This window comes from Trachemys scripta, chromosome 10 (assembly GCF_013100865.1).
Source record: "Trachemys scripta elegans isolate TJP31775 chromosome 10, CAS_Tse_1.0, whole genome shotgun sequence".
NCBI classification, from domain to species: Eukaryota; Metazoa; Chordata; order Testudines; family Emydidae; genus Trachemys; species Trachemys scripta.
Window position 1 is genome coordinate 30,140,192 of NC_048307.1, and position 26,445 is coordinate 30,166,636.

Sequence of the window (26,445 nt, forward strand, 5' to 3'; positions counted from 1 at the left end):
CGGCGAGCACTTCCGGGTTCGACTTATCACGTCCAGACTAGACGCGATAAGTCGAACCCAGAAGTTCGATTTCCAGCCGTCGAACTACCGGGTAAGTGTAGCCAAGGCCTCAGAGAGCAGCGCGGCGCTTGCAGCAACCGGAGGCAATCCCAGGGTAGGCAGAGGGGCGGGGAGCTTGGTGGGCCACACACAAGAGCCTCGGGGCCGCGTGTTTGAGACCCCTGCTCTATGCGATGGGCTGTCAGTCCCTGCACGGCCTGGTGCACATACATCCCTGTAGCCTGCCTCCTCTCCGAGACCACCACCACTCAGTCTCAGGCCCCGCCCCTCCCAGGCTGGCGTATCTGCACATACATTGTGATGTCACGCCAGGCCTTATGCTGTCAGCCCCAATCCCGTGCGTCTTTGCCCCCAGCTCTGTGGGGGACGGAGATAACTCCAGCCACGCACCAGCACCCTATGACGCGTTGCTAGGCAGAGTAGAGGCCGAGCCGTGGTGGGAGGGGTCGGCGTTGGGCGGGGCCTGGGTGAGAACAGTAACCAATCCCAAGGCTGGTGGTGGCGGTGCCTAGCCAATCAGGAGTGAGTGGGGCGGGCACGAAGCGGAGCCGGCAGCCTCGGGCTGTGCTGCGGAGGCGGTGGAGAGCTGAGGGATGGCGGCCGCGATGGCGAGCGCGGCGGAGCGGGCAGTGTTGGTGAGTCCGGGACCCTCCTTCCTCTGCCGCTAGCGAGGGGTCACCCTGCCAAGGGCCTGGGCCCGCCCCCCCCCGGGGGTTGGGTCCAGCCCCTGCGGCAGCGCCCGCTGCTGCCCCCACCCCCGAGGCTCTCTCTGGGGGTGGGGGCCCTATGCCCATCCCCCCGCGCTGGGACCCTTTCCCCAGGTGTCCCGGAGACAGGCGCTGCCCGACAGGGGGGACGGCGAAGGGCTGCCGGGGCTGGAGGCACTGCCTGGGGCCTGCCTGCCCTGGGCCGTTCTTCCCTGCCGGGCAGTGCCCCCAGCACGGCACCCCGCCCCCTCCGCCATCGCAGACACCATTACCCCGGACAGTTTGGAGAAGGAGCATCTCGCCTGGATAGTGGCTGCCCCTGCACTGGCCAGGTTAAGCATAGAGCTGGTCGAGAGGTCATCTAGTCCAGTCCCCTGCACTCAAGGCAGGACTATGTATTATCTAGACCATCCCTCACAGGTGTTTGTCCAACCCACTCTTAAAAATCCCCGATGATGGAGATTCCACAACCTCCCTATGCAATTTATTCCAGTGCTTAACCACCCTGACAGGAATCAGAGGGGTAACTGTGTTAGTCTGGATCTGTCAGAAGCTTTCGTGGGTGAATCTGACGAAGTGGGTATTCACCCACAAAAGCTTATGCTCAATACGTCTGTTAGTCTATAAGGTACCACAGGACTCTTTGTCGCTTCTGACTGGAAGTTTTTCCTAATGTCCAACCTAAACCTCCCTTGCTGCAATTTAAGCCCATTGCTTCTTGTCCTATCCTCAGCAGTTAAGAAGAACAATTTCTCTCCCTCCTCTTTGTAACAACCTTTTATGTACTTGAAAACTATGTCCCCTCTCAGTCTTCTCTTCTCCAGACTAAACAAACCCAATTTTTTTAATCTTCCCTCATAGGTCATGTTTTCTAGACCTTTTATCATTTTTGTTGCTCTTCTCTGGACTTTCGCCAATTTGTCCACATCTTTCCTGAAATGTGGTGCCCAGAACTGGACACAATATTCCAGTTGAGGCCTAATTAGCGTGGAGTAGAGCGGAAGGATTACTTCTCATGTCTTGCTTACAATACTCCTGCTAATACGTCCCAGCATGATGTTTGCTTTTTTTTGCAACTATGTTACACTGTTGACTCATATTTAGCATGTGATCCACTCTGACCCCAGCTCCCTTTCCACAGTACTCCTTCCTAGGCAGTTATTTCCTATTTTGTATGTGTGCAACTGATTGTTCCTTCCTAAGTGCAGTACTTTGTGTTTGTCCTTGCTGAATTTCATTCTATTTACTTCATACAATTTCTCCAGTTTGTCCAGATCATTTTCACTTTTAATCCTATCCTCCAAAGCACTTTCAACCCCTCCCAGCTTGGTATCATCCACAAACTTTATAAGTGTACGCTCTATGCCATTATCTAAATCATTGATGAAGATATTGAACAGAACCGATCCCTGCAGGACCCCACTTGTTATGCCCTTCCAGCATGACTGTGAACCACTGATAACTACTCTCTGGGAACGATTTTTCAACCAGATAGGTACCCACCTTATAGTAGCTCCATCTAGGTTGTATTAATGTGGTTCATGGCACGGGGTCATTGCTGACTGTGAACTAAGCAGGGAAGCTGAAGTTTGCCTAGCAGCCAACAGGCATTTCCCATCCCTGACCTCTTCTTTCAGGGCACGCTTTCCTTGGGCCTCCCTTAAATATTGCTTGCAGGGCACTGCCCACTTGTTGTCCAGTGTATTAGTCTCTTGTTCTTAGTACTGAAAGCCTTCATTGATATAGGATTAGTGCCCCTTAGGACCTGTCTGCTGCTGTCCTGTGAAGACGATTAAGATCAGCATATTGGAGCTACTGGTCCTTCCCCAAGATAGGATCTTGAGGATGGGAAGTGGAGCCTTATCAGCCTTTCAGCCCTGGAATGTCCTTACTCACTAGTACATCCTCTGTAAACCAAGGTTCATGACTCTGTAGCATTTTACTCATGTTGTTTTTGGTTCAGGATTGTAACTTGCTGGCTGGAGGAAATTTTACAGATGCCGTCGCTGATAATTTTTATCTATTTCTAAAGTACCCAAGAGGCCTTTGGCCTTGGATGGCTGAAATTAAACATCAGTACTAAAGGACATTTTTATGACCAAGATGTGCATGGATTTGTCCATCAAGAACTTAATTAACAAATGTGCCTGAAATTGTGTTCTAATTGAGACCCTATTGTAATCAATAGGTGGGTGGAATAGCAGTTAAAATAATCCTAGCCTAAAGGCACGTCTACATTCTAGACTTAAGTCGACCTATGTTAGGTCGACTTACAGACACTGCAGTAGTTACTGCTGATGTCCACACTGCCCTCCTTCTGTCAGTGGTGCATGTCCTCGCCAGGAGCGCTGTCACCCACTGAAGAGGGCGGGGAGCAGAGGGGGGCTGAGAGCCAAGGCTCTCAGCTCCACACAGCTCCCTTGCAAAAGCCTGTAGCCACCTGGGCTTCTTGCCTCCCTGTTCCGCACCCGGATTCGGGCCAGGGCTGGGGACAGAGGGGGGTCAAGCACCCGGCCACCGGCGCCATTAGAAGTCGGTGCCTATGCGCTTGAGAACCGGTGCTATAGTGTGTACACTGACATAATTAGGTCAGTGTAAGCTGCCTTAAATTGACCTAACTGTGTAGGGTAGATCAGGCCTATGTAACAAAATAACCAACCAACCAAGACCTGCAGGAATATAAACATACCCCACCCTCTCTGAGAATCCCAACCATCCCAAGCCCCTCAGCTTTTCTTCTCTGATCAGGCTTGTTTGATTTATACTCCCTTCTGTCAATCCCCAATCATAATTCTTCATATTAATTTTGATTAGGGCTGTGAATCAGGTTCTGCAGGAGTCACAGGAAACCCCAAATAGTAACACTTGGGTTGTATCAAACACAGCCAGAGTTCTCTGGCTGTGGTTTTTTTGTGTGTGTCTTATTTCTTATGGTCTCATGTGACATGTATGAAGTTATAATATCTGAGATCTGATGTCCAGGAATTCAAGGAAGACAAGAATTTATGTGAGTGCCATAAGTAGCTCCCCAGAGGTATTTGAAAAGCTCAAGAAAAAAAACCAAGATAAATACTAGAGCCTGTGCACATCCTGGTCTCTTTCTCCCACCTTCTCCTGTCTGTGCATTCTCCTTAATAAAGGGATGTACCATCATGGAAACAGAAACAGGTTAATTATTAAAATCTCTGTGCTTTCTGAGTTAAAATGGCCTTGGACAGGGGGATGTGTTTATGATGTGGTTTTATCTGTTTTAGAAAAAGGTCCAGGGTACCCTAGGAAACTGAGCAAAACAAACTGCTGCTGTGTAAGTCACCTTGGATGTGTCAGTCTGTGACATTGCAGGTGCCATATGCCACTTGGTGTAAATTCATGCGTGGATGAGTAAATTGCCCCAAATTCTACATATTGAGATTTGAGACTTCTAAACCAAAGGTGCCTATTCTGAGCTGTAGACTTTTAACAAGTTCATAGAAGTATTCTAAACACAGTTAGGCTGGAACAGTTTTAAGTGACAAAATAACCAACCAACCAACCCCTGTGTGAATATAAATATGCCTCACCCTCTCCAAGAATCCCAACCATTCCAAGTCTCTCAGCTGTTCTCAAACATCTGCAAAAACATAGCATGCCCCAAAGATCGATACACTGACTGATCAACAAAGGATGAGAACCAAGTCAGTCTGTGTGTGCCCTGAAATGGAAGAAATTTAAGCTTAAAAGTGGTTTATACAGTTGATATGGTGTTAGTCTTCTTCGAATGACTGCACATGTGCATTCTACTCTAGATGTGCATTCGCCCTGCGCACAGTCACCAGAAATTTTCCCCTCAGTGGTATCAGTCATGGTGGCTCAAGCACCCTTTGCTGCTGCACACTGTTTACGCCAGTATAAAGCGCCCAGCCAACCTTGCGTCCTCTCAATTCCTTCTTACCGCCTGTGACAGTCACTGGAACTGCTCTCCTTGGATTCACAAGTTCTCCCAGTGGACTTTCTCTTTTTATGTACATAGTTAGTTTTTGTAAATGAGTTATCATGATTATTGGAGTTTTCATCCGATCCCCAGTACTGAGGGAGGCCTTGGTCACCGGGCTTCAAGCCCTCCGTCTCCTGCAACAAGGCTATGCCCTTGAGCAACTGGCATTCAAACTACTTGAGGTGCCTGAGGGATGCTCATGCTGGGGGACTGTTGCTAGATCTGCAAGGACTCGGACGGAGAAGGATTGTGAGGCCAGGCGGAAGATCCTGCTCACGGAGATGGCACTGAGACCTTCATCTGAGCCAGGCTGAATGCCTCAGCATCAGTAAGGAGTGCTCCTCCTACTTTACCAGAGTCCCGGCACCAATCACCATCTCCAGAGCCCAGAAAAAGACATAAGAAACAGCATGCCAAAAGGGGGCATCCCCAGCACCGAAGGCTGCCAGGCTTGGGAATCAGTAGAGTGCGATCTAAACCGAAGCACTCCTCTACCTCAGATCCATAGAAGCTGGCACCGTTGATTCTGGCATCTACGTAGGCATCGTCAAGTCTGATACCAGAAGAGCTTCTATATTGGTGGCACTGTGCAGTACCAATACTATTTTTGTACCTACCACACCGGAAGCATTTGTAGCTGCCAGGGACCTTCTCTCGTTGTCGGTACCAGTATTGTCGGTAGTACAAGAGTTGGTGTTATTGGTACTGGTGGACAGGAGTGAACCAGCTGGGTCATTTCAATGTGAAGGGCACAGTACCATCAGAAGGGAAACCTGCAATGCTTGCCTCAGTGTGGACCTCTCTACCCCGTCACTGATCTCTGACACGGTTGGGAACAGCACCTCTGCAGTCACTAGAGAGAGACTCGTCCTCTTCAGAATCGGAGATCGGGTCTTACTCTTTCCATCCTTGAAGCCATTCTTGCTACTCCTCTAGGCATTTCCACCCTTCCATGGATCTGGGCACAGGAGTACCATTGAGTGGTTGGCCAGGAGGTCACTGGGGACCTACACCAGTCCAGTGGCCCTTTTGGAACCTGTGGGGGTTTCCCCCAGTTTTCAGGGCATATTCCAAGTGATCCTATTCAGTGGCCTCTGAAAGATGGGCGGCACCGCCCTACTGGGTACCAAGCCCAGTATCAAACTCAAAGAGCTAGTTCAGTGGGATCCTGCTGATGCAGAAAGGGAAGAAGAGCACTCACAGCCAGTGCTGGCTTCCACTACTGATAAAACAATCTCAGGAAGGGACATGTTGTCTCCCCCAGATGATTATAAGGCTCACCAAGAGTTGTTAAAGATGGTGGCCTTGAATCTGAGCGTACAAATGGAGGTAGTGAAAGAGTCCTCGCACAGCCTGGTTGACATTTTAGCTACTGCGGGCCCTTCTAAAATAGTTCGGCCTCTCAATGAGGCCATTATGGACCAATTAAGGCTCTGTGGCAGACCCCCGCATCCCTTCCTGCCTCCTTCAAAAAGGGCTGAAAGAAAATATTATGTTCCTGCCCAAGGTTATGAGTTTCTTTAAACCTATCCTCCCAGAATCCCTGGGGGTATCTGCTGCCAGTAAGAGAGAGAGAGAGAGGATCAATTCAGGACTCAAAGAAATTAGACCTGTTCAGTAGGAGAGTTTATTCTGCGAGGGAGGTTACAACTCAGAATTGCAAACCAGCAGGTGCTGCTGGACAGGTCTGATTTTAACATGTGGGATTCCCACAAGAGGCTAGGCAGGAGTTCTCCTTGCTAGTGAATGAGGGAAAAATCGGTGGCAAGGGCCTCTTTACAGGCTGCTCTGGATTCGACTGACTCAGCTACCAGGTCCATGGCTTTGGCAGTTGCCATGCCCAAGAGTTCATGGTTCCAGTCCTCTGATCTCCCAAAGGAGGTCCAACAGACTGTTCAGGATGTACTGTTTCAAGGAGCCTTGCTCTTTTTGTGACTCGTTCTGTGGTTCCAAACTCTGTTCCCAATGAGGTCATAGTCCAGGTTCCATCACAGACACCTTCCTGCTACCTTGGACGGGACAGCTTTATTATACTTTTCCCCCATTCCCACTTTTATACAGAGTGCTGCTAAAGATCAAGCGGGACCAGGTCCAAGTTATTCTGATAGCCCCAGCATGGCCCTGCCAACACTGGTTCTCCACTCTGCTAGACCTCTCAATGGCGACTCCAGTCCCACTCCCATTGTACCTGGACCTGATCTCTCAGGACCATGGTTGGCTGCTCCACCCAAACCTGAGTTCCCTTCATTTAACGGCCTGGAAGCTCGCTGGCTAAATCCCAGAGAGCAGGCTGCTCAGAGCAAGATTGCCAGGTCCTTCTAGATAATAGAGAGCCCTCCATCAGGACTACTTACCTCTCAAAATGGAAACTGTTCTAAGTCTGGGCATCCCAATCCGGAGTCTCACCAATGCGTTCATCTATCCAAAACATTATCGCACCTGAAACAGTAAGGCTTAGCAATTTCTTCTGTCAAAGTTCACTTGGCAGCAATATTAACTTTCCTCCGGAGGGTGGATAACCAGTCTGCTTTTCAAATGACATGTCAGTCACGTTCCTCAAAGGCCTCAAGTAAGGGAGTCCGTTCCCCCTTGGGACCTGATCCTGGTCTTGTCAGAACTTATGGGACCACTGTTTGAGCCTTTAGCAACATGCTCTTTTATTATACCTCTTCTGGGAGGTGGTTTTCTTAATTGCCATCACTTAGGCCCAAAGAGTCTCTAAACTCCATGTCCTCACATCAAAGCCACTGCATGTGGTCTTCTTTAAAGGTCAGGTGTATTTACAGCCTCACCCCAGTTTCCTCCTGAAAGTGGTTTCACAATTTCATAGCAATCAGGCAATTTACTTACCTGTCTTTTACCTGAAACCTCATGCAAATAAGAGTGAACGATGTCTTCACTCACTGGAGGTTAGATGGGCTCTAGCTTTCTACATAGAAAGAACTAAACCATTCCGGTGGTCCACCCAACTAACCTTCCATGACTGTACCGGACAGGATGGATGGTCTCAAGGCTGCCATCCTCTAGGCTTTGGGGAAAGTCCTTCATGTTACAGTGAATCTCTTTGCCTACTCTCCCCCCAAATGGAACCTCTTACCACCCCAGAAATGACTGTTCTTAAGAGCTGAAAAGTTTTTCTTTTAAACATTTAATGTGTTCAGTGGTTTTGTAAAAACCCTTTCTAAGGAGATGTACTCAGGGAGGGATTGTTTGATTCTCTGGATTGGATCCATATCATGTTTGCTAGAATGAGGTAGCTTACAGCAAGTCAAACTCCCAAACCTGATTCCACCAAAAAAATCAAACCTCTCATTGTTTCCCGCTATAACTTATCTCAAGTTTTTGTTGGTATTTAGTGGTTAACAGGTATTTTATGAAATGGAATCTTATCCAGATGTGCACACGATAGGCACATCTGGCAGGTTAACGAGTGTTATAACCAACATCTTTGTCCTAGTCCTCATTCAAAAGGTGTTTGCCAGTAGGACATTTCCATCTCCTGTGAAAAGAGCTAGGCGGAAATCCACCGATTTGCTAACACTTCTCCTAGTACATATTGGTAGGAATGGTATAGTAGTTAGGCCACTGGACTAGACTAGGATTTGAGAGACCGGATTCAGTTCCTGGCTCCCAGCCGCAGACTGCCTGTGACACCTTGGGCAAGACACTTATTTACCATGTGCCTCTGTTCCCATCTGAAAAATGGGGATTGCCCTTCCCTACTTTGCTGTGGTTCAAGTAATCCTCCCCCCAATGCGCACACACCTACTACCTTTGTTGGTCTTTTGACCAAGGGTGTATTTATACTAATACTTCAGGTTTGCAGCTTCATATTCAGGATCTGGTTTGCACAGGCTTTCTCCATAGTAGACAACTGGATGAGGTCAGCTGAGAAGTTGTCCCATCAGAGCTGAACTTGTTTATTACTGAATTTGTGCAAACAGTCCAATCCCCTCAGCTGAATTTATTTCAGGTTCTTTCCTAATTAAACTGCTGCTGTTTGGTAAACCACATGGATGAGAGCAGTATAAGAACCAGGGCCACCTACCACCATTATTATTCATATAATGCTCTAAATAAATAAACATTTGATCAGTGGAGTCAAGGCAAGATATTTTGAAAGGGTATAGAGGCAGCATGGAGAGGTAGAGAAAATAGCCCTTTGAACAATTCAGTCAAAAACTGCCTACCTTTCCTCTTGTTACATTTCCACCTGCACATACCAGTAAACTTGTTCTCCGTGGTTTATGTGCTTCTGTGTTTCAGAAAGAAATTAAGATCAAGCATCCTGTGAAAGCCCCAGAAGACTCTCATAAATGATTCCTGTTTTGTCTTTCCATGGCTGTAGGAAGAAGAGTTTAAATGGCTTTTGCAAGAGGAGGTTCATGGTGTCCTGAGACAGCTGCAGGATATTCTGAAGGTAACGAGCCAGTTCCAGCCATGCATAGGGAATTTTCAGTTGCTTTTTTCTGGTTGCTGTTTTGTTCTTTGTGAACACAATGCTGGGGTGGCAGCCCTGGAGAGCAAAGATCTCTCTTTATCCCCAAAGAAAATATATTAAAAACAATTTTAAAAAACCCTACACGCATACTAATAAGCTTACCAGAGGACTCCCCCAACCCTAACTTGAGCTCTGGCAGGAGCAGCCCTTTAAAACCCCACTCAAGGGGTTTCCTTGTGGTTTCAAGTTCATTGCAGCTTCAGCTCAGAACAAGACCACAGTCTTATGGGCCCCAGTCCTTCCAACCCTTCCCTAAGGATTGGGTCCCTTCTTGGACCAAGGGACTTGTCTGTTTACTTAATCAGGAAGAAGGCCCTGAGCTAAAACGAGGCTGTTTATCCAAAAATCCTTTCTTGGTCTGGTGGTCCCTGGAGAATCCAGTTTGAACGAGCATATTTGCACCTCTCCAGTAGTGGCTTTACATTAGTATCCCTCTCCTCCTAGAGGAGTTGCATACAATGCCACAATAACACCTACACAATTGCATTTTTAATACAATGGACCCCAAAGGATTAAACCTAATTCATTACGGTTTAACTTAATTCAGTAAAGTTAATCTTAATCGCATAAAGTTTGTCCAGGATATTGCAGTATTTTGTCAGTCAGTCACAGTGTCAGCTCCCTTTGCTGTTGTGCAGGAGGCTTCTCACAGGTTTGCTTTGCCTGTTGGTGGCACAGAAGGACCCGTCAAACAGGAGAACTTCATGCTGGGCACTTCAAGGTAAGTGTTTGTTCTCCATGTACACGTTTGGTCTTGGGTTCCTCTTTGCGTAGGAAAGGAAGGGGAAGGATGTGGAGGATTGAGGCAATTCACTCCCATTTTACACAGATTTTCCTGTTGTTGCTATCTCCCATTTAACATCTGGAGACACTAGAACACTTTTTCATAGTTGAGCACATCCACCTTCTAGTGACCCAGGTGCCTGGCTTGCAGAAGCTGATTTACTTTGCTGCACAATTATACCTCCTTTCCTATAACATCTGTGACAGTTTGGCGTTATTTGTCTCTTCTCGCCTGCTGCTCTCCTAGCTTACTTTAATCATTTGCATGTCACATCTTCCTTCCTCCCTCCCCCATTTCATCTGCTTTGTTACATAACATGGAGATCTGAATGCAGTGGCATTTAGAAAAGCAGCAGTTCAAGGCTAAGAGAAGAGCCCCTATTGGACAGCTGTAGCTGGGAGCTACCCACCCTGTGTTCTGTAAATCCCACTTTACCTGTTGTACTGTATTACTCCCACCGCTGAGTGGTTGGGTTGATAGCTGAATAGCTGCTTCTAAATAGATGTTGAAATATTCAGCCATAATTTCATTATTTGAGCCTTTATTGCTGCAGATTTCCAGCCCTTTAAAAAAGAGACTGTCGCTCTGAGGAAAGCCTGATGATATTTTGCTGTTTGTGTTGTAAAAGGCAGTTATCCAATGCTCATTTAATCATTGTTTAATAACCTTCTAAAGAATGAACACTTGGCTTTCCCATCTGTTTTGCTTTCTTGCCATTTTATCAAACATTAATTGTAGTTGCCTGCTAAAATATACTTACCTGTCCTTGTTTACTCTATTTATATGCATTATCATCTTTGGTAATGTCCATACAGGATGGGAAGTTCATTTCTTTGATCCCATAAGAATAGAGCACTCAAAAAAAATCACTCTTTTGGTAGGGTTAAATAAAATTAGATACTTCCCATCAGATGAAAGTACTTTTTAAATGCATCACATTTTAGGCTTTGCCAATTTCCTATTTGATTCTTTAGTGGAATCACCAGATGGGTTTTTTTGGCCATATTCTGATTCATTTCATCACTGCAGAATAGTTAGATCAGTTCTCACCATGTTCAGAGTGTGAATAATGAGGAGACCCTGTCTAGTGCTTATAGCTGGAGACCTGGACTCAAGGAATCTGAAGTCTGTTCTTGGCTCTGCTGCTGACTCTGTGTGTGGCCTTGGGCAAGTCCCTTAGCCTCTGTGTCTTAGTCTCCCCAAATGTAAAATAGGAATAACATTTACCGACCTCACAAAGCAGTGAGAGATCTGGATGAAAGGCGCTATATAAGAGCGGTTACTACTAAACTGCATCTGTAATAGTCACCATTTCTGAGCCTCCAGACCAGCTGTACTTCTGTAGAGTTACACAGTAGACAGTGAAATAAGCTTCCACAAATGTTCTCAAAACAGCTGTGGAGCAAGGGATTCTGGTATCCAAAGGGGAAAATCTGTGGGTGTTTATAGTGTGTGCAGAGATTGTCTCTGTCCATTCCTCCAGATGTTTCTCTCTTCTGTCAACTATCATTTCAATCTACTTTGGGTTGAACTGCAACAGGTTTGTCTCCATCCGGAGACGGGTCTCTCTCAGATGCTGGGAGGTCAGTGAGATCATGGTGTCTGTGTTAAATGAAATGGGCTCATAAAGTGAAGTCCTTAAAGCCCAGATACTTTAGTCTTCTGTCATTGTTTCATGTAAACATGTAACAGGATTGGTGAGAAAGTGGGACCTTTGCAGAAGGTGACCAGTTACCCAGCACTACTCTTCAACTTCCTCTGTGGCATAAGCAGAAAGCATACACAATGTCCGATTATAACCTTGTTTGTGATTTGCATCCCTGCTGTTAGTGCCAGAACTCTAATGTTTAAACAAAAGGTGTTAATGTTTAAATGGTGAACAGTGTGTGGATTGTTAATACAGGGAGGAAACTAGTTGAGGATGGGACTTTTAGTGCTCTAAGCAGGTCAGTTACACAAGAGAGCAACTCTCAAGCAATATTATAGTTGCTGGCAGGAGGCTTGATCTAAGAGTAGGTGGTGAGAATGCATCTCCCTAGCTGAGCTGTCCACAGGACATACTCGGACCAGCACTGGAGAGCTCCTGTGTGCCCACCTGGGAGTGGGGAAGGTCCTTGCTGCCCTCTGCTGTGTTGCATTTTGGTTGGTAAGGGTGAAGGCTGGTCACCTGTTCTTGCTGGGGGTGAGGCTGGCTGCCTCCTGTGACTCTCACTGTTTGGAACTGTTTTGTCATTCCAGCGCAGACCAGGTGAAAGGAGTGTTGATGCTGCAGGGAGATGCTCTATGCCAAGCTGTGAGTACCAATCCACACCAATCACTTTGTGCTAGCCCTGGGGTGAGCAAGTGGTGAATACCTTTATTCTTCTCTTTTCTGATCAGCGGTGAAGCATACTCCATGTCTTTCTTCCCCTGCTAGACCTTGTTCCGTCAGATGTCAACAAGTGGGAAGATGTGTCAAGCTCATTGGCACTGGAGCTGCCCTCTATGGTGGTGATTGGCTGGTTGCTGTCTAGTGATGCCACCTCGGTACCACCTCGGTACCACATCTTGCCATTGCTTTGGTTGGTTTTACAGTAGGCTCTGGTACCAGCCAAATGCTGCCAGGCAACTGGATGAAGATGCAGCCAACTCTGTGGCTAAACAAGGCAGTTTTTGCATAGTTGACACGCTGCTGAGACATGATGCGAGGGGTTGAAATCTGTATCTAGGAAAATCTGAGTGCAGAGATGAGGAGGAGGAAGATTTTGTCCTTACACATGTGCTATTTTACTGGGGTGTGTTCTCTCCCAGTTAGGGAGTGGCACCTTGGTTAGCTGCAGTCCAGTCTTAATATGCATGATGTATAGTCTTAGATCTGTTTTAACTCAGCCTTCCAAAACTGCCACTCACTCACCTGGGACAGTTCATTATTTATGATGACCGAGTGAAATATCATTAGTGTTTGCAATATTATAATCTCGGCGGTAGGTATTGCAATAGACCCTTCTTAGTTGATGGGCTTCTCACCTATGTTGCCCCTTATTTCTATCATCAGAGTTCCCTCAACACCTCCTAAAATGAACTGGCAGTCTCCTCTCTGGGCCCAATTCAGTAACGACGTTGTCATTTACGCCTTGCGTCTCCCTCTCGTAGAAATAAGGCGAAAAACTGGCTGAACCAGTACTGCTCAAAATGCCCCCACTCAGCAGTCAGTATCAATGGATCTGTTGGAGATGAGATACATGGCTTTGAAGGGGTATGAGCAGCACCTTTTGCTCAGGGGGAGCCCTGCTCTGAGTTTTGTGGGGGAGCTCCTCTCATCTCTGCCTTTCTCTCTCTCTCTTTTAAAGGATATTAATTTGAAAATGCCCAGAAATAACCAGCTCCTGCACTTCACGTTCCGCGAAGACAAGCAATGGAAATTGCAGCAGGTATGGTTATCAGGAGTCTTCTTGGTGTTGAGCTTGTGCCCTCCCTGTAGTCTGCATAGGCCCTTTCCTTCAAAGAGGAAAGGGCTGGTCTTCATTGTGGTTCTCCAGACACCATTACCCACCTTCCTTTCTTTATGAATTGGAGCGTGATAGAGGAGGGGGCAGAGGTGTGAACTAGTTGGGATTAGGGCTTTAGAAGAAAAAGGAGTGGGTGCTACTAGTTCCTGAGACATCAGTGAGCTAAAAGCTCTCTGGGTTGGGGTGCTGAGCCTGTGAAAGGAGTGCTCAGAGCACCCGGGCTGTAGCTCTCTCTCTCAATGCCTGTTGAATCTTGGCTGGCTGAACAGAGAACAGTTCATCCAGCTCTGTGCTGGCTCACAATTCTGCTCTTATTCCCCGTATGAAATCATGTCTTCTCCCTTCACCTCACTAACAGCATATGACAGTGCCTCAGACTCTAGCTATAACTGGATTCTTAAGTCGGAATAAAACCAGATAACACCATTGAATCCAAATGGGAAGAATTCTGAATCTCTTCTTCAGACTGGTATTGCTTGCTATTTCTATTGCTGGAATAGATCTGGCTTCTGGAAATCTAGTCCCCAGTCTCATGGAACTAAAGTTTCCCACCATTGCTCTGAAGTTTAAAAACTGACTGGGGTTCTATGCTATGTAGGTCCTTATACAATGTCTTGGATTTTTTTTTTATAAGCATATTTGGACTTCAGTGGTTTGTTTGACACATCAATCTACAGCAGATTGAGAGCTCTAATTTACTGTCATTTTAAACATGTTAGCTAATTTTAAACATGTTAGCTATTCTGTGGTAGATGAATCAAGCCCTGGGTTGATCTGGGCTTTGATCATTGAAGCTTATGGCTATGTTGAGTTGTTTGTGCTTTGCAGACAAGGAAGCCTTTGTGATGCAGTCAGCAGTGCTGCCTATATATAAGTGACTCTTTTGTATTGCTGCTCTATTGATATTCTTCCACCGTCTCTTAAGCACAGCTCCTGCCTCGATTTACTCTGGAAGGACTTGGTCTCTTAATGTTATTTAGACGAAGAATATGAGAGCCTAAAGGAGGCAGAATAATAGTATTTCATGAGATTATGGGGAGACCCTTGTCCTATTTCTCTCAGAACAAGCCTCCGATAGTGAAATATCCTGAGTTTCTTCCATGAGAGAGTGGGCCTTGCCAACTGGAGGAAGCGCTGTGAAAATTGTGATGGTGTGTGTCACTCCAGAGCCTACTGGCATAAGCTGCTCCCAAGTCTGTTGTTCTGGAATATTCCTGGAGGAGGGGGATCTGGAAAGTAGTGTCCTGTGATGCCATGTCACAAGTGCCAGCAGTATCTAAGCTGCCAGCTGTGTGCACCATAATGGTGGTTTTGCACTGGACATGCTTCCTCCATCTGGAGACGCCCTCCTCTGAGTAACAAGACCCCTACTGAGACTTCTGAGCTGTGTGCTCTGGGGAAGCAAGTGCAAGTCATACAAGAGCTTTTCTCGTAAATCTGTCTGGAGCCTGCACTAGGTAAGGTTCAGTATAGCACTCAGGAGGATTGTGCCAAGATTTGGGGGAGAAAGGAAGCTTCAGACTACAAGCTTCCCGTGAACAAAGTCCAAAGCTGTGTGTCTATCTGTTTCACTGTTACATTTGCAACTGGCATCTAGAACTTGTCTGAAAACACTAGCGAAACATGCCCTTCACAGCGTCCTGCTCTAAACTCGATCAAGTGCCTTTCTGTACACACCAACTGCCTCTTATCCTAACTTGTGCCTGCCTTTTCTGTGTTCATCCTCCCTGTTCATTAATGCCTTCCTCTGTTCCAGCTCCCACACCAGCCTCTGGTGCTGAATGTCTGAGTCTCACCCCCACTTGGAGTTGCTCCTCTGCTCTTCTCCCCCTGCCAGTGAACCCTTTCTTTACGTTGTTTTTCCTCACTCGTGTTATGGGCAGCTCTGGCAGGATTGCTCTGTTAATGGACCATATGCTGCAGGATTCACAGGGGTTCATGCTAGATGTGCCTCAGGTCTATTCTATCAAAGGTTGCTCAAGAGGCAAGCCCCAGTGATGTGTTCCCCTGCACCCAAATGCTACAGCAGCTACTCTAGGGTGTTGGTAATTTGCTGTTCCAGTGCACCTTAAAGTTAGAAATCAATGCTTTCTGTTCTCTCCGAGTATTCAGATGTTGTATTGGTTTTAGCTCTCTGGCAATGATTCTTAAAGAGCAGCCACTGTAATCCAATCACAGCTGAAGAAGTTGGAGACTGGGCAAAGACAGTAACCAGAATGTGCTCTGAATGCCCTGTATCCTAGACAGTGGGAATGCCTAGCTGGATAGCAATGTATCACTTTTGTTTCTGGCCCTGATTGCTCATGAGATCTGACTACCTGACATCACTACTCCTTGAAACCAGCAGTGCTAGTTTGATGGTCTAGGACATAAAATAGCAGGCCCCAGACTTCAGACCATTGTTTCTTAAAATGGTAGACCAATAATTTTATGATCTGAATGGCAGAGGTAACAGCTTTCTTTAGTTGTGAGTGCCGAGTGCCCAGGAGAAAATGCCTTCAGTATTATGGGATGATCAAAATTTCCTTTTCTGTCTGTGCAGTGGTACAGGATGGATCCTGGGAGACAGCAGTGGGATAGTCTACCTTTTAGCATTACTTCAGAGGGAGCTGATTTGACAGGGCTGCATTTTGTACCTTTGCAGATCCAGGATGCTAGAAACCACGTTAACCAAGCAATTTACCTGCTCACGAACCGAGATGTAAACTACCAGTTCAAAACAGGCTCTGAGGTCCTCAAGGTGAGCAGAATGCTCTCTGGGAGGTGGGATAAGAGGGCAGACTCTCCAATTCCACATTTCTCCCCTCTTTTTAATGCAGCTACGCTGTGTTGGGTTTTTTGTACTGAGTTGAAATCTCTGCAGAGACTGGTCACACAAGGTAGTGCAGGGACTCAAACCCAGGTCCCAGGCTAGAGTCCTAGCCACTGGACTGGGTGGCTGTAACTTCTCAGCACATCAAGTGTGAGAAAGAGCCTGTTCTGTTTTTACTTGAGCACCAACCCTTTTTCTCCCCCTGGGGAGAAGATGAGTCGTAGTTCAGAGTGCCTTAACGTTCTAGTAGTCATGAGCACTGTAGCAGATGAACACAGCTCCCCCAGAATGCTGGGTTGGGTATTCTTCCCAAAATAGGGACTATATCTGAGGAAATTGGCCTTCAAGATGCAATATTCCTGCCAGGTGAAAAAGCCACCACTGTCACAGAGTCATAGGAAAGAGCTTGCTCCACAAATACTCAAGAGTGTGCATAACTTTATTCACGTGAGTAGTTTCATTGACATCCATGTGATGATTCACATGACTAAAGTTCTGCACATGCAGGATTGGAGCCCATCAAAGCAATTAGGCAACATTTTTCTCTTCTTTTGTATGTAAAGCTTCTAGAAGAGCTTTTAGTGTCTTTAGATCCCTCTATGACTGTCAGCACTTAAAATCTTTAAATTGTTTTCTCTGCTGTTTCTTACATAAGGCACAATGGGCATTTTTTTTTTTTTTTTTTTTTTTTTAGCTGGAGTTGGAGGTGATTTACCCTGAAGAGGGGTAAAGTGGGGTGGAGGAGAATGTGGGCTGACACTTCTGTAAACATTCTTGTCCTTTTTTATGTAAGGCTCCATGACAGTAGTACATTTTTGCCAGCAAAATTACACTTATAAACAGCAGTTTTCTTTCCCAGTAAGTCTCTGAATTCCCGCTTCTCTTTTCTTAAAGCAATACGGTCTCTCTCCCAGCCCAGCTTGAGCAGGTTCATTTTGTTTCTAACCCTGTTGCCAAGGAGGGTGTAAATTTAGTGTGAAGATTTCACAGTGGGATCATGTAGGTCGGGAGGGTGGGGGGAGACAACCTGGGAGGGAGGTGACTCGGATGCAAATACCTTCTGCTGTTTATAAGAAATTGCAGAGCAAATTATGATGCTTGGTCTCATTGTAAGGATGCCGGGAGAGGTCTGTGGCATGAGTTGACTCTCTTTAAAGCAAGCTACTTGGTTAGGATTCAGAGCAACAGAATATCCAGGAGCTCCAGGCTCTTCCAATGGCAGATCCTGTAGAAAAGCAGAGGCTCTTATATGAAATGTCCGCACTTTCTGATCTGGAAGCTTGTCCCAGTGACAGTAAAATTGTTGACAGAGCATTGGAGTGATGCCAGTTAGGCTGATGTGGTTTTGTTGGGAACATTGCAGGGAGATGCAGTTGACAGAACGTGCCTCCCCGTGGGTAACCTAAAGAGGCCTTTGCTCTCTAGGGGCCTGAGCAAGAGCTGCTTGCTTCTGTTTGAGCCTCGGGCGGGAACGTGTGTGTAGAGTTGACGCCTTGCCTTGAATCAGTGCAACTCCTTGATGCAGTTTCCCCTGTAACAACTCATGCGTGTTACCCGGGCTCTTCAGCTCGCCCTCCAAAGCTGCATCATGGCCCTCAGACAAGAATGTGTTTTCTTTCCTAGCTGATGGATGCAGTGATGTTACAGCTGACACGAGCTCGGAACCGGCTCACTACTCCAGCCACCTTGACCCTATCAGAAATTGCCTCCAGCGGCCTGACGGTAACCTTATATCAGTCTTGGTCTATACTGCACACTCCCTCTCTTCACCCACTAGTGAGGGCTGTCATGTCCCTCCCTGATGGGGGCGTGGTTTGCTGTATTCTAATCTACCCTTGTTGTACACAGAGTAAGAGAAATCCCCCCTTTAGTCTTGTAAAACTTCCGTTGTATGGAAGCAGATGTAGACTCTGTGCTCAGTATTGGTGGTCGGTCTACCTTTCTCTGCTGCAGGGAGCAGCAGACCTGGGCTTAAAGAGCCCACAGCCAGGAGAAAGGGTTTTGGCTTTGTCAACTGGGCTTCTCCAGAGCAAAACTCTAAAGAGAGACAAACTATGGAGTCTAACTCTGATCTCCTCTGTTCCCTTACACACTTACACAGTGTTGGTGCAAGAGCTGTCTAGAAGTCAGGTGCAACAAGAGAAATAGCCATCATGTATGGTCCGGTCCCTATTACAGTCTCTCTATAAAACATAGCTTTTCTCTTTTGCCTAAAGCTGTTAACGTCTCTCTGCCTCTCTTTTTTTTTTTTTTTTTTATGGAAGAGCCTCTATGGTAGTATTATCCTAGCTTTAGAAACAGAGGGTCCTGTCACTAATGCAGAAATCATTTTTATTTTCTCACAGAAAATGTTCACTCCTGCTCTGCCCTCGGACATCCTTGTGAATTTTTACATCAACCTAAATAAGCTGTGTTTGACTGTCTACCAGCTCCATGCACTGCAGCCCAATTCCACCAAGGTAGTCTCCTTTCTTCACCTTTCCCAGTCAGGGGAGATATGGGCTAAAAAGAGGAGATCTCAGTTCCCTGGATGATGCTGACACCTTATGACGCGAGGTGGTGAGATCTCCAGAGCATGGGATGAGTGTGTTTAGTGTTAGGTACCTGGAATTAGGTCAGGATGCAGCCAGAACAACTGGTCCTCCTGGAAGATTTGGGCATGATGATTTAGCAAAGATGGAGCTATTTGAGTGAGCCTCAGAGGGAGTAATCACTAAATTTACCCACATGATATTTTATTTTAAAAATATGTTTGGGTCAGTTCCTTTATAGTGTTAAAGGGGCACAGTCAAGTTAATTGATGTTTTTCTAATCCCTTATCTGTTTTGCAAATACATGTTAGATTATTTAAACCAAAGGAATTTTAAAGAGCTAATTTCATTTTCATGATGTTGCTTGACCACTTGCATTTTTCAGCTTGGACGGTGGAAATAAGGCTAGTCAGTTTCATTTGGTTTATAACCAGTTCCTAGTGAGTTTCACGCTCAGGTTCTCAGTGGTGCTGTGTTTTGGGATACAAACCCTGCAGGGCAATGGATTTTGTTTTCAAAAAGTTTCTGGGACTATTCATAAGGTGCAGGAAAGGACCAGATGCTAGAGGCTCTTTGGCTCTGCCTTTTGCTCACTCTTAACTCCTATGCATACACCTGCCCATGTTTCTTGATATCAAACCACTGTCTCCCTGTATATAGCAGTAAATGTGAGTCTCAGCTGCATTTTGTCAGTACATCCTGACAAATCATTTGATTGTATTTTTTTCCTTATGTCAGATTTTAAGTGACTTATTTCTCTCTTTCATCCTTTGTGTAGAACTTCAGACCTACTGGAGGGTCTATTCTGCATAACCCTGGAGCCATGTTGTAAGTACTGTCTTCCGAAGGGTTGTATAGCATGTGTAGGAGAGGGTGATATCTTACACTGACTCGTGGCCAGAACACAGTCATTAGCATTAGCCCTGCTTATGAATAGCTTTGAACTTTTGGCCAAGGAGAGCATCTGTTAGGCCAGGTCTACACTACAGACTTACGTTGGTATAACAGTGTCACTCAGGGGTGTGGAAAATCCACACCCCTGAGAGACGTAGTTATGCCAACCTAACCCCAGGGGTAGCCAGCCTCTCAGGGAGGTGGAGTAGCTTCACCAGTGGGAGAAGCTGTCCTGTCGGTATAAGTAAAGTTTTCACTAAGGCCATGTCTACACTAGCACTTATGTCGGCAAAATGTTTGTTGCTAAGGGATGTGATAAAACATCCCCCGAGCAACATAAATTTTACCAGCATAAGCACCTGTGTGCACAGAGCTATGTCAGCAAGAGATGCTCTCCCGTTTTATTATGTTGACGGGAGAGCTCTCACCCTTCGGCTAACATGGCTACATGACCGCTCTTCCAGCGACACAGCTGTAAGCTTGTAAGTGCAGACATGGCCTAAGTGCTACAGCGGCACAGCTGCAATGCTGTAAGTGTAGACAAGCGCTTAGGTAGGGCAGCTCCAGTGAGCCAGTGCTGGGACTGTACCTGCTGAGCACTGGTGCAATAGCCAGATCTCTTTAATGACTCATTCCCTAGCCCAGACAAACATGGCTGTTCAAAATACAGTCCTCACTTAGAGAGGAAGGGGCTGGCAGGGAGCTCCGGCCTGGCACAAAAGAGAACATTAACCTCCCACCACTGCAATCAGTGTTTCATGCCCTGTGCTGCTGCCCCTGCACGTGCCCTGGCTAGCCAATGCTTGACAGTGCACCTTGTCTAAGCTGGGCTGAAACAGTTTCATATTCAGCATGTCTGGCAGGTGTCTGGTGTAACCATGTGCTTCTGACAGAAATCCTCGTGGTTTCTTTCATGACAGGGGGAGGGAGGGGAAGAGTTCTAAGTGATTCATACTGATTCGCCGCACCTGGGGGTGGCAGCAGTATAACTGAAACTAAGCTATGAAATGGGTGGTGCAGTGAGCTAAATGCATTAGCCTCTCCATTTAGAAGCTTGGGTTCAACTTAATTTGACTACATGTAAAATGGGAGTTAAATGTCTACTGGATGTGGCTGCCTACAGTGGATAGGTTTCACAGTCTGCCCTCTCTATTGCTTAATCTAGGACTGGACTATTGGGGGAAGGTGCTTTGGCAGAACTGTGGAGAGGAAGCTGTGTGGCATATGTCTGCTAACTAGCACACTGAGCCTCACTCTCATGAGCACTACACGCCCCTATAATTTACAGTCCAATCCTGACTTAGCTAGTGTAGCCCCTGGATTCATCAGAGTTCACGGAACCCTGTCTGTGAGCAGCTGTGGTGTGTTCTCTTTGCAGTGAGTGTGGCAGCCAAAGATATGAAGTCAGCCATGTCCATAAAGTGGAGTGTGTGGTACCTTGGCTAAATGACGCCCTTGTCTTCTTCACGGTCTCTCTGCAGCTGTGCCAGCAGCTGAAGGACAAGGTAGGGACATGGGCAGGAGTTCTGTTAGTAGGTTTCAAACCTGTTCAAATTAATTATCTAGGTGCTCTCGTGAGCTGGAATGGATTTGACCATGAGTGCTTGGCACAGAGATCAGTATGCAGTATGATGTAATTTGTTCTATGTATCGATGGCACAGGATGTTCAGGGAAATAATGAAAACTGTTGCTATGGAGCTGACAAATGGTAGGTGCTACACAGCAGGAGTCTAGTTAAAATTCTGAATAACTGGACGAGATTTAGTAACAGGGTGGTGTTAGCAGCTGCAGAGACAACCCCTTGGAATCCAGCAGCCTGTTCACTTCGGAGGGGGTTTGCTAGGTAACAGGTGTCACTTATACTTGTAAAGAACCAGATTTGCTAATGAGGCAATTAGCTCACCAGCTGAATGCCAGGGAGAAGGCAAACAGTATAAAAAGCTGGGCCAGGGAGCAGGAATGGGGCTCCCTTTAACTGCTGCTATGTTTATCCTAGAATATCAGGGTTGGAAGGGGCCTCAGGTGGTCGTCATCTGCTCAAAGCAGGAGACCAATCCCCAAACTGATTTTTACCCCAGTTCCCTAAATGGCTCCCTCAAGGTTTGAGCTCACAACCCTGGGTTTAGCAGGCTAATGCACAAACCACTGAGCTCCTTGTACTTGCACAATGGAGAAAACAATAATAAAGACACTTGGCGACGGTACCCTCATGTGGACTGTGTATGCAGTGTAGCTCATCGGGCGGGCTTCCAGGAGCAGAAGGGGGAATCTGTTCATAAGGTCATATGAGGGACTAATTATGCTGTTTCAGAAATGTGTGTTCCTGGGCTAAGGACCATAGCCATACATTGAGAAACTGAGATGAGGAGCCAGAGGTTCAGAGCTGCTGAAGAGGCAGTGTGGTCAGACTAGGACTCACGAGGATCTGAGATCTGTTCCCAGCTCTGCCACTTATCTGGTGTGTGACCTTGAGTGCGTCACCTCATCACACTGCCTCACTTTCCCTATCTGTAAAATGGGGATAATATTTCCCATCCCTTGCAGGGTGCTTTGAGCTCCTTGGTTGAGAAGTGCCATGTCAGTGCTTAGTGGTCTGGTGTGTATCTGCTATACATTATATGATGCCTGTAGCAGTGACACACTCTGTGTAAAACACTACGCACAGCTATGGCTCCATAGACAAATGTAACAAATAATAATTGGCCCATTGTAACCGCTCTTGAACTTGGAATCAGGAACCACTACTTACATAGCCAGGGCTAGAACACTCTGTCAGGATCCGTATAAACCCATCAAGAACCAGTAGACTGTTGGTAGCACTGGTTCTGGATCACTGCTGAGACACACATTTGGTCCCTAGGATTCAAGCGAGGCCGGTTGCTCCTGGCCTGAGTTGTGTGTGCCCTGGAGGAGGTATGAGCGGAATGTCACTCTCCAGAAATCCCACTGCTGAAACAAGCTCTGCCCATCCCCATTGAGCTGGGAGCAGCCATTGTTCTGAGTTAAAGGGAGGGATGTAAAAGAAAATGGAGGGGGCTCCTGGGATTTGGGAAGGATGTGGCCAGAGAGATTGGAGAATTACTGACTCCAAGTGAGGGCCCAGATCTAAGAGAATCATGGCCTCCTTCTAGCTTCTCTCATCCCCAGAGCTGCTTCCGGGTCTGGCCTGTGAGGCGGGGTGGGGGAGGAAGCTGTCCCTTTAACAGAAAGAAGCAGTTTTAACATGAGACTGGTATTTAACAAGGATCCAGGGAACCCAAGGGCCTACCTGTTTTATCCCTTGTTTTTCCAGATCTCTGTGTTTTCCAGCTACTGGAACTACAGGCCATACTAATCCTTCCAGGAGAGTTTGACTCTACGTGACCCTGAACACTACTGCCCTGCTCTCTTAGGCGGAAACCCCTGTGTACCAACCTGAGAGGAGTGCCATGTCGCACTGGCCTGTGTCCTGCCATACACCAGGGTCAGTGCTTTCCAGAGACATCACCTGTAGGAGCTGCTTGTGCTTCAGACCTCAGGGTTCAACACATGGCAGCACTGAGCAGGGCCCCTCGCAGTGCTGTGATGTGGACCGTGAGCTTGCTCATGTCTGCGTAGTCACATGTAGAATGTTACTTATTTGCACCTTGCAAGCCCATAATGAGTTATGTGGACCATGTCTGAGGGGCTGGGGTGAGGGGAAGACCATGAGCCAGTAAAGCTAATCTAATTTGCACATACCATCAGGATTGCTGAACCATGAGCAGGGCTGGGGAGGGACGGAGACAGACAAACACTAACTGGGGCAGGCTGAGTGCTTGTTAATGTGCAGCACATCATGGGTCAAAGAGATGCTGCCTCATGTAGTGACCTAGGATGGTCTAGCAGGGTTTTTGAGTGGCCCCAAGACTCATTCCTTCCTGTCCCAAACCCTCCCCAGCATCTGTCCAGATGTTTCTTGTAATTCATTTTGAGATGTTCTTATTTGCAGCTGTTATTTCCTTCTCCCTGGCACCAATGTGACTGCGTGTTACTCCTTGTTTCTGAGCCCCAGGTGAGCCAGTCATTTCTGTCTGTGTTAGAATGTAGCTTCTGTTCACAATTTGCACATAAACCTCTCTCTCCCTAGCACAGGAATGAGCGGAGCCTCTATCCGCCGTCTGTGCCAGGTCGTCTATTGTACAGTCTCTATGGTCTACTACAGGGTGACACTAAACACAGATCTGTGGACACGACCATGTTGTTTCTGTGGAAGGATGGTTATTGTTACCTGCCTAACCTATTGATGCTATAGTATATGAATCATCCCCATAACCAGTAAATATTTGTGAAATAAAGTTCCTCAGACCAAGCGCTGTGCTGTGTGGCTGTTACAGGCATTGTTCAATGTTAGGATGTGCTGAGAATTATTAGTGTCACAAGTGATTTAATAACTCTGTAAGCCAGGATATCTCCTGGAGGTGCTTAGTGTGACTCAGCTAGAATAACCTGGATTGCTACTCAGCAGGGACGGGAGGAGGGAGGACGACTGCAAAGTAACAGCTAAAGGGAGGGTTGAGCAGAGCGGGATACATGGGGTGCAATGCAGGATGAAACGAGCCGGAATTGAGGTGGGGATAGACTTGGGCAGGTGCTAGAAGATCAGGATAAGGAAGGTAACCCTAGACCATGGCAAGAGTCTGGAAATAGTTGCAAGTCAAGTGCTGTAGCGCAGGGGCACTCAACCTCTTTCCCCCCAGGACTAAAAGCCACCCAGTGCCACTCCGTAACCTACCTGCCTGGGACCATCATAAAGGGTGGGGGGGCCAGGGCAAAAATGCAGGACTAGTTTTGGATGCTGTGAGTGGATTGTACTGGGGTTAAGGGGTTGGTGCTGGGTGGGGGGTTGTGGTGGTGAGGATGGCTCACCAGTGTTCAGCTTCGGTAGACCCCTTCCCCAATTTAAAGCAGCACTCTCTCTCCATATGCACTAACTGAGGGTTCCTCCCAGGTGGTCCAGCCTTAACTCAGAGTCAGGATGTAGGAGTTTTCCATCCTCTCATGTGCTAAGAATGGCTATGTAGCCTCTGTGCTTCCTTTCTCCTGCAACATCACACGCTCCTGGGTTAAAGGTCTCTGGAGTTGGACACCAGCCGGAAATCCCCCGACACAATCCACATAAGGTGGGGACTCTTAACAGTGATTCTTCTTGGGGAAACTGAAACTGGCATCCAGGGTCTTCTGTTCTTGGGAGGGAGAAGCTGAAGTGTCTCTGTTTGCTGCTCTCAGCCACTGCTGCTCTGCCTGCACTGTGGGGCTGGATTGGGAGCTCTGCAGATACCTTAATGGGATGCAGAGGCCTTCCATGCCATCCTCTTGTGACACTCCCCAAAACCCAAAGCGGGACAGTAACAGCAACAGCCCCATAATTGCACAGCCTCCTTGTTTGAGGAATCAAAAGCTAGCTCTGTGCTTCCTCCACATCTAATGCATACATGCCTCAGGAGGAGTGAGGGATAGACAGTTGCTTTCTCCTTTGCCTGCAATGAGCATCATGTTGGGTAAATAAATACTGGTTTATTAGTGGGTGATGAAAGCCTGGGGCTTCATTCTTTAGACTATGTGTGGGTGGAGGGGGAACAGTTCAGCAAAGATTTGCTAAGCATCCACACTGCCATAGAAGTGACAATACAATAGCAAACGCATTACAGGCTCCCATCAATAAATCTTTATGGCCAGCAGCGCTCTTGACTCTGGGCATGCATTACCAGAGCCCTGCATTTGTTACCAGCCTGCTGAGAATTAGACTATGCAGATGCATCAGTTCTCACATCTCCAAGGACAGTAAAGGATGTGTATAGTTAATGGAGTTGCCTCTCCATATTTGGAAGATCCCTGATCTTTAACTCTGTGTGGGTGGGTGACTCCCCTTTACAGTCGAACTAATGCATATAATCTAAGAGTGGTTGCCAAGTGCTGTCAAACTCAGCTGCCAGCTTGTCAGGGAAGTTTTGCCTGTATCCTGCAACCAAGGATGTGTTATTTCCTGTGGGTGGAAGTAGCGTCCTTCAGGTCTGGAGACATGGGCTAAGGGAAATAGCCATCCTGCCATTCCCTACTGACCATATGCATATGTTAGGAGAACCTTTACGGAAAGCGGTAACAGGAGCTGTAGGCTGGTTCCTGGACTAGGATGGTCTGTAACATGACTTGATCTATAGCACTGTGTAAATGGAGAGTACTGAATAACATGAGACTCTTCCCACTAAACCCTTAAGGGCCTCTAAAATTCTTTGGTTTGAGAGAGACGATAAATATCTCACCAGCTGTCCACAGTGACGATAAATAGACCCAGTCTCCTAGCTCCTCATCTTCAGTTTAAGCTGGAAATGCAGATAAAAGCGTTACGTAGGGCCCAAGTGCCTACTAAATGCTATTTCTGGGTTGGCATTCTGCGTGCCTGCTCAAAGCCGTTCACTTGTGATCCTGCACTCATATGTATAAACCCTCAGCAGTAAGAAATGCTGGAACCTTTCTGGCTGCTAGATCTCTCCCCTTCTTCGCTGCCACAAGTGCAAGGAGAACAGGTGTTCTGACTGCATGAATGCCTGGTGCTACGGAACTTCGGCTGTCTTGCTTTTGAGTTTCCTTTCAGGCAGAGTTAAATGTAAGTTGCCCTCCCCTATCTGTGTTTGCTCCTTTTGATTACCAAGTCCTGCAGGATGTTGTAGAACAT

General features: G+C 46.9%; 1 protein-coding gene across 3 annotated transcripts; it reads left to right on the forward strand.

Annotated features, from left to right (window-relative positions):
• Positions 1–555: 555 nt before the first annotated feature.
• Positions 556–24,085, forward strand: ROGDI (rogdi atypical leucine zipper). 3 transcript variants are annotated; one of them, XM_034784594.1, is made up of 11 exons: positions 556–695; positions 9,089–9,160; positions 9,880–9,962; positions 12,264–12,318; positions 13,355–13,435; positions 16,158–16,253; positions 17,949–18,047; positions 18,671–18,784; positions 19,635–19,684; positions 21,129–21,255; positions 23,044–24,085. In XM_034784594.1, the coding sequence occupies exons 1-11, from the start codon at positions 654–656 to the stop codon at positions 23,083–23,085; spliced, it is 861 nt and encodes a 286-aa protein (XP_034640485.1). In that variant the 5' UTR covers positions 556–653; the 3' UTR covers positions 23,086–24,085. The 3 variants fall into 3 exon arrangements, with proteins under 3 accessions (XP_034640485.1, XP_034640488.1, XP_034640486.1); XM_034784597.1 differs by lacking the exon at positions 21,129–21,255; XM_034784595.1 differs by lacking the exon at positions 16,158–16,253.
• The last annotated feature ends 2,360 nt before the right edge of the window (positions 24,086–26,445 follow it).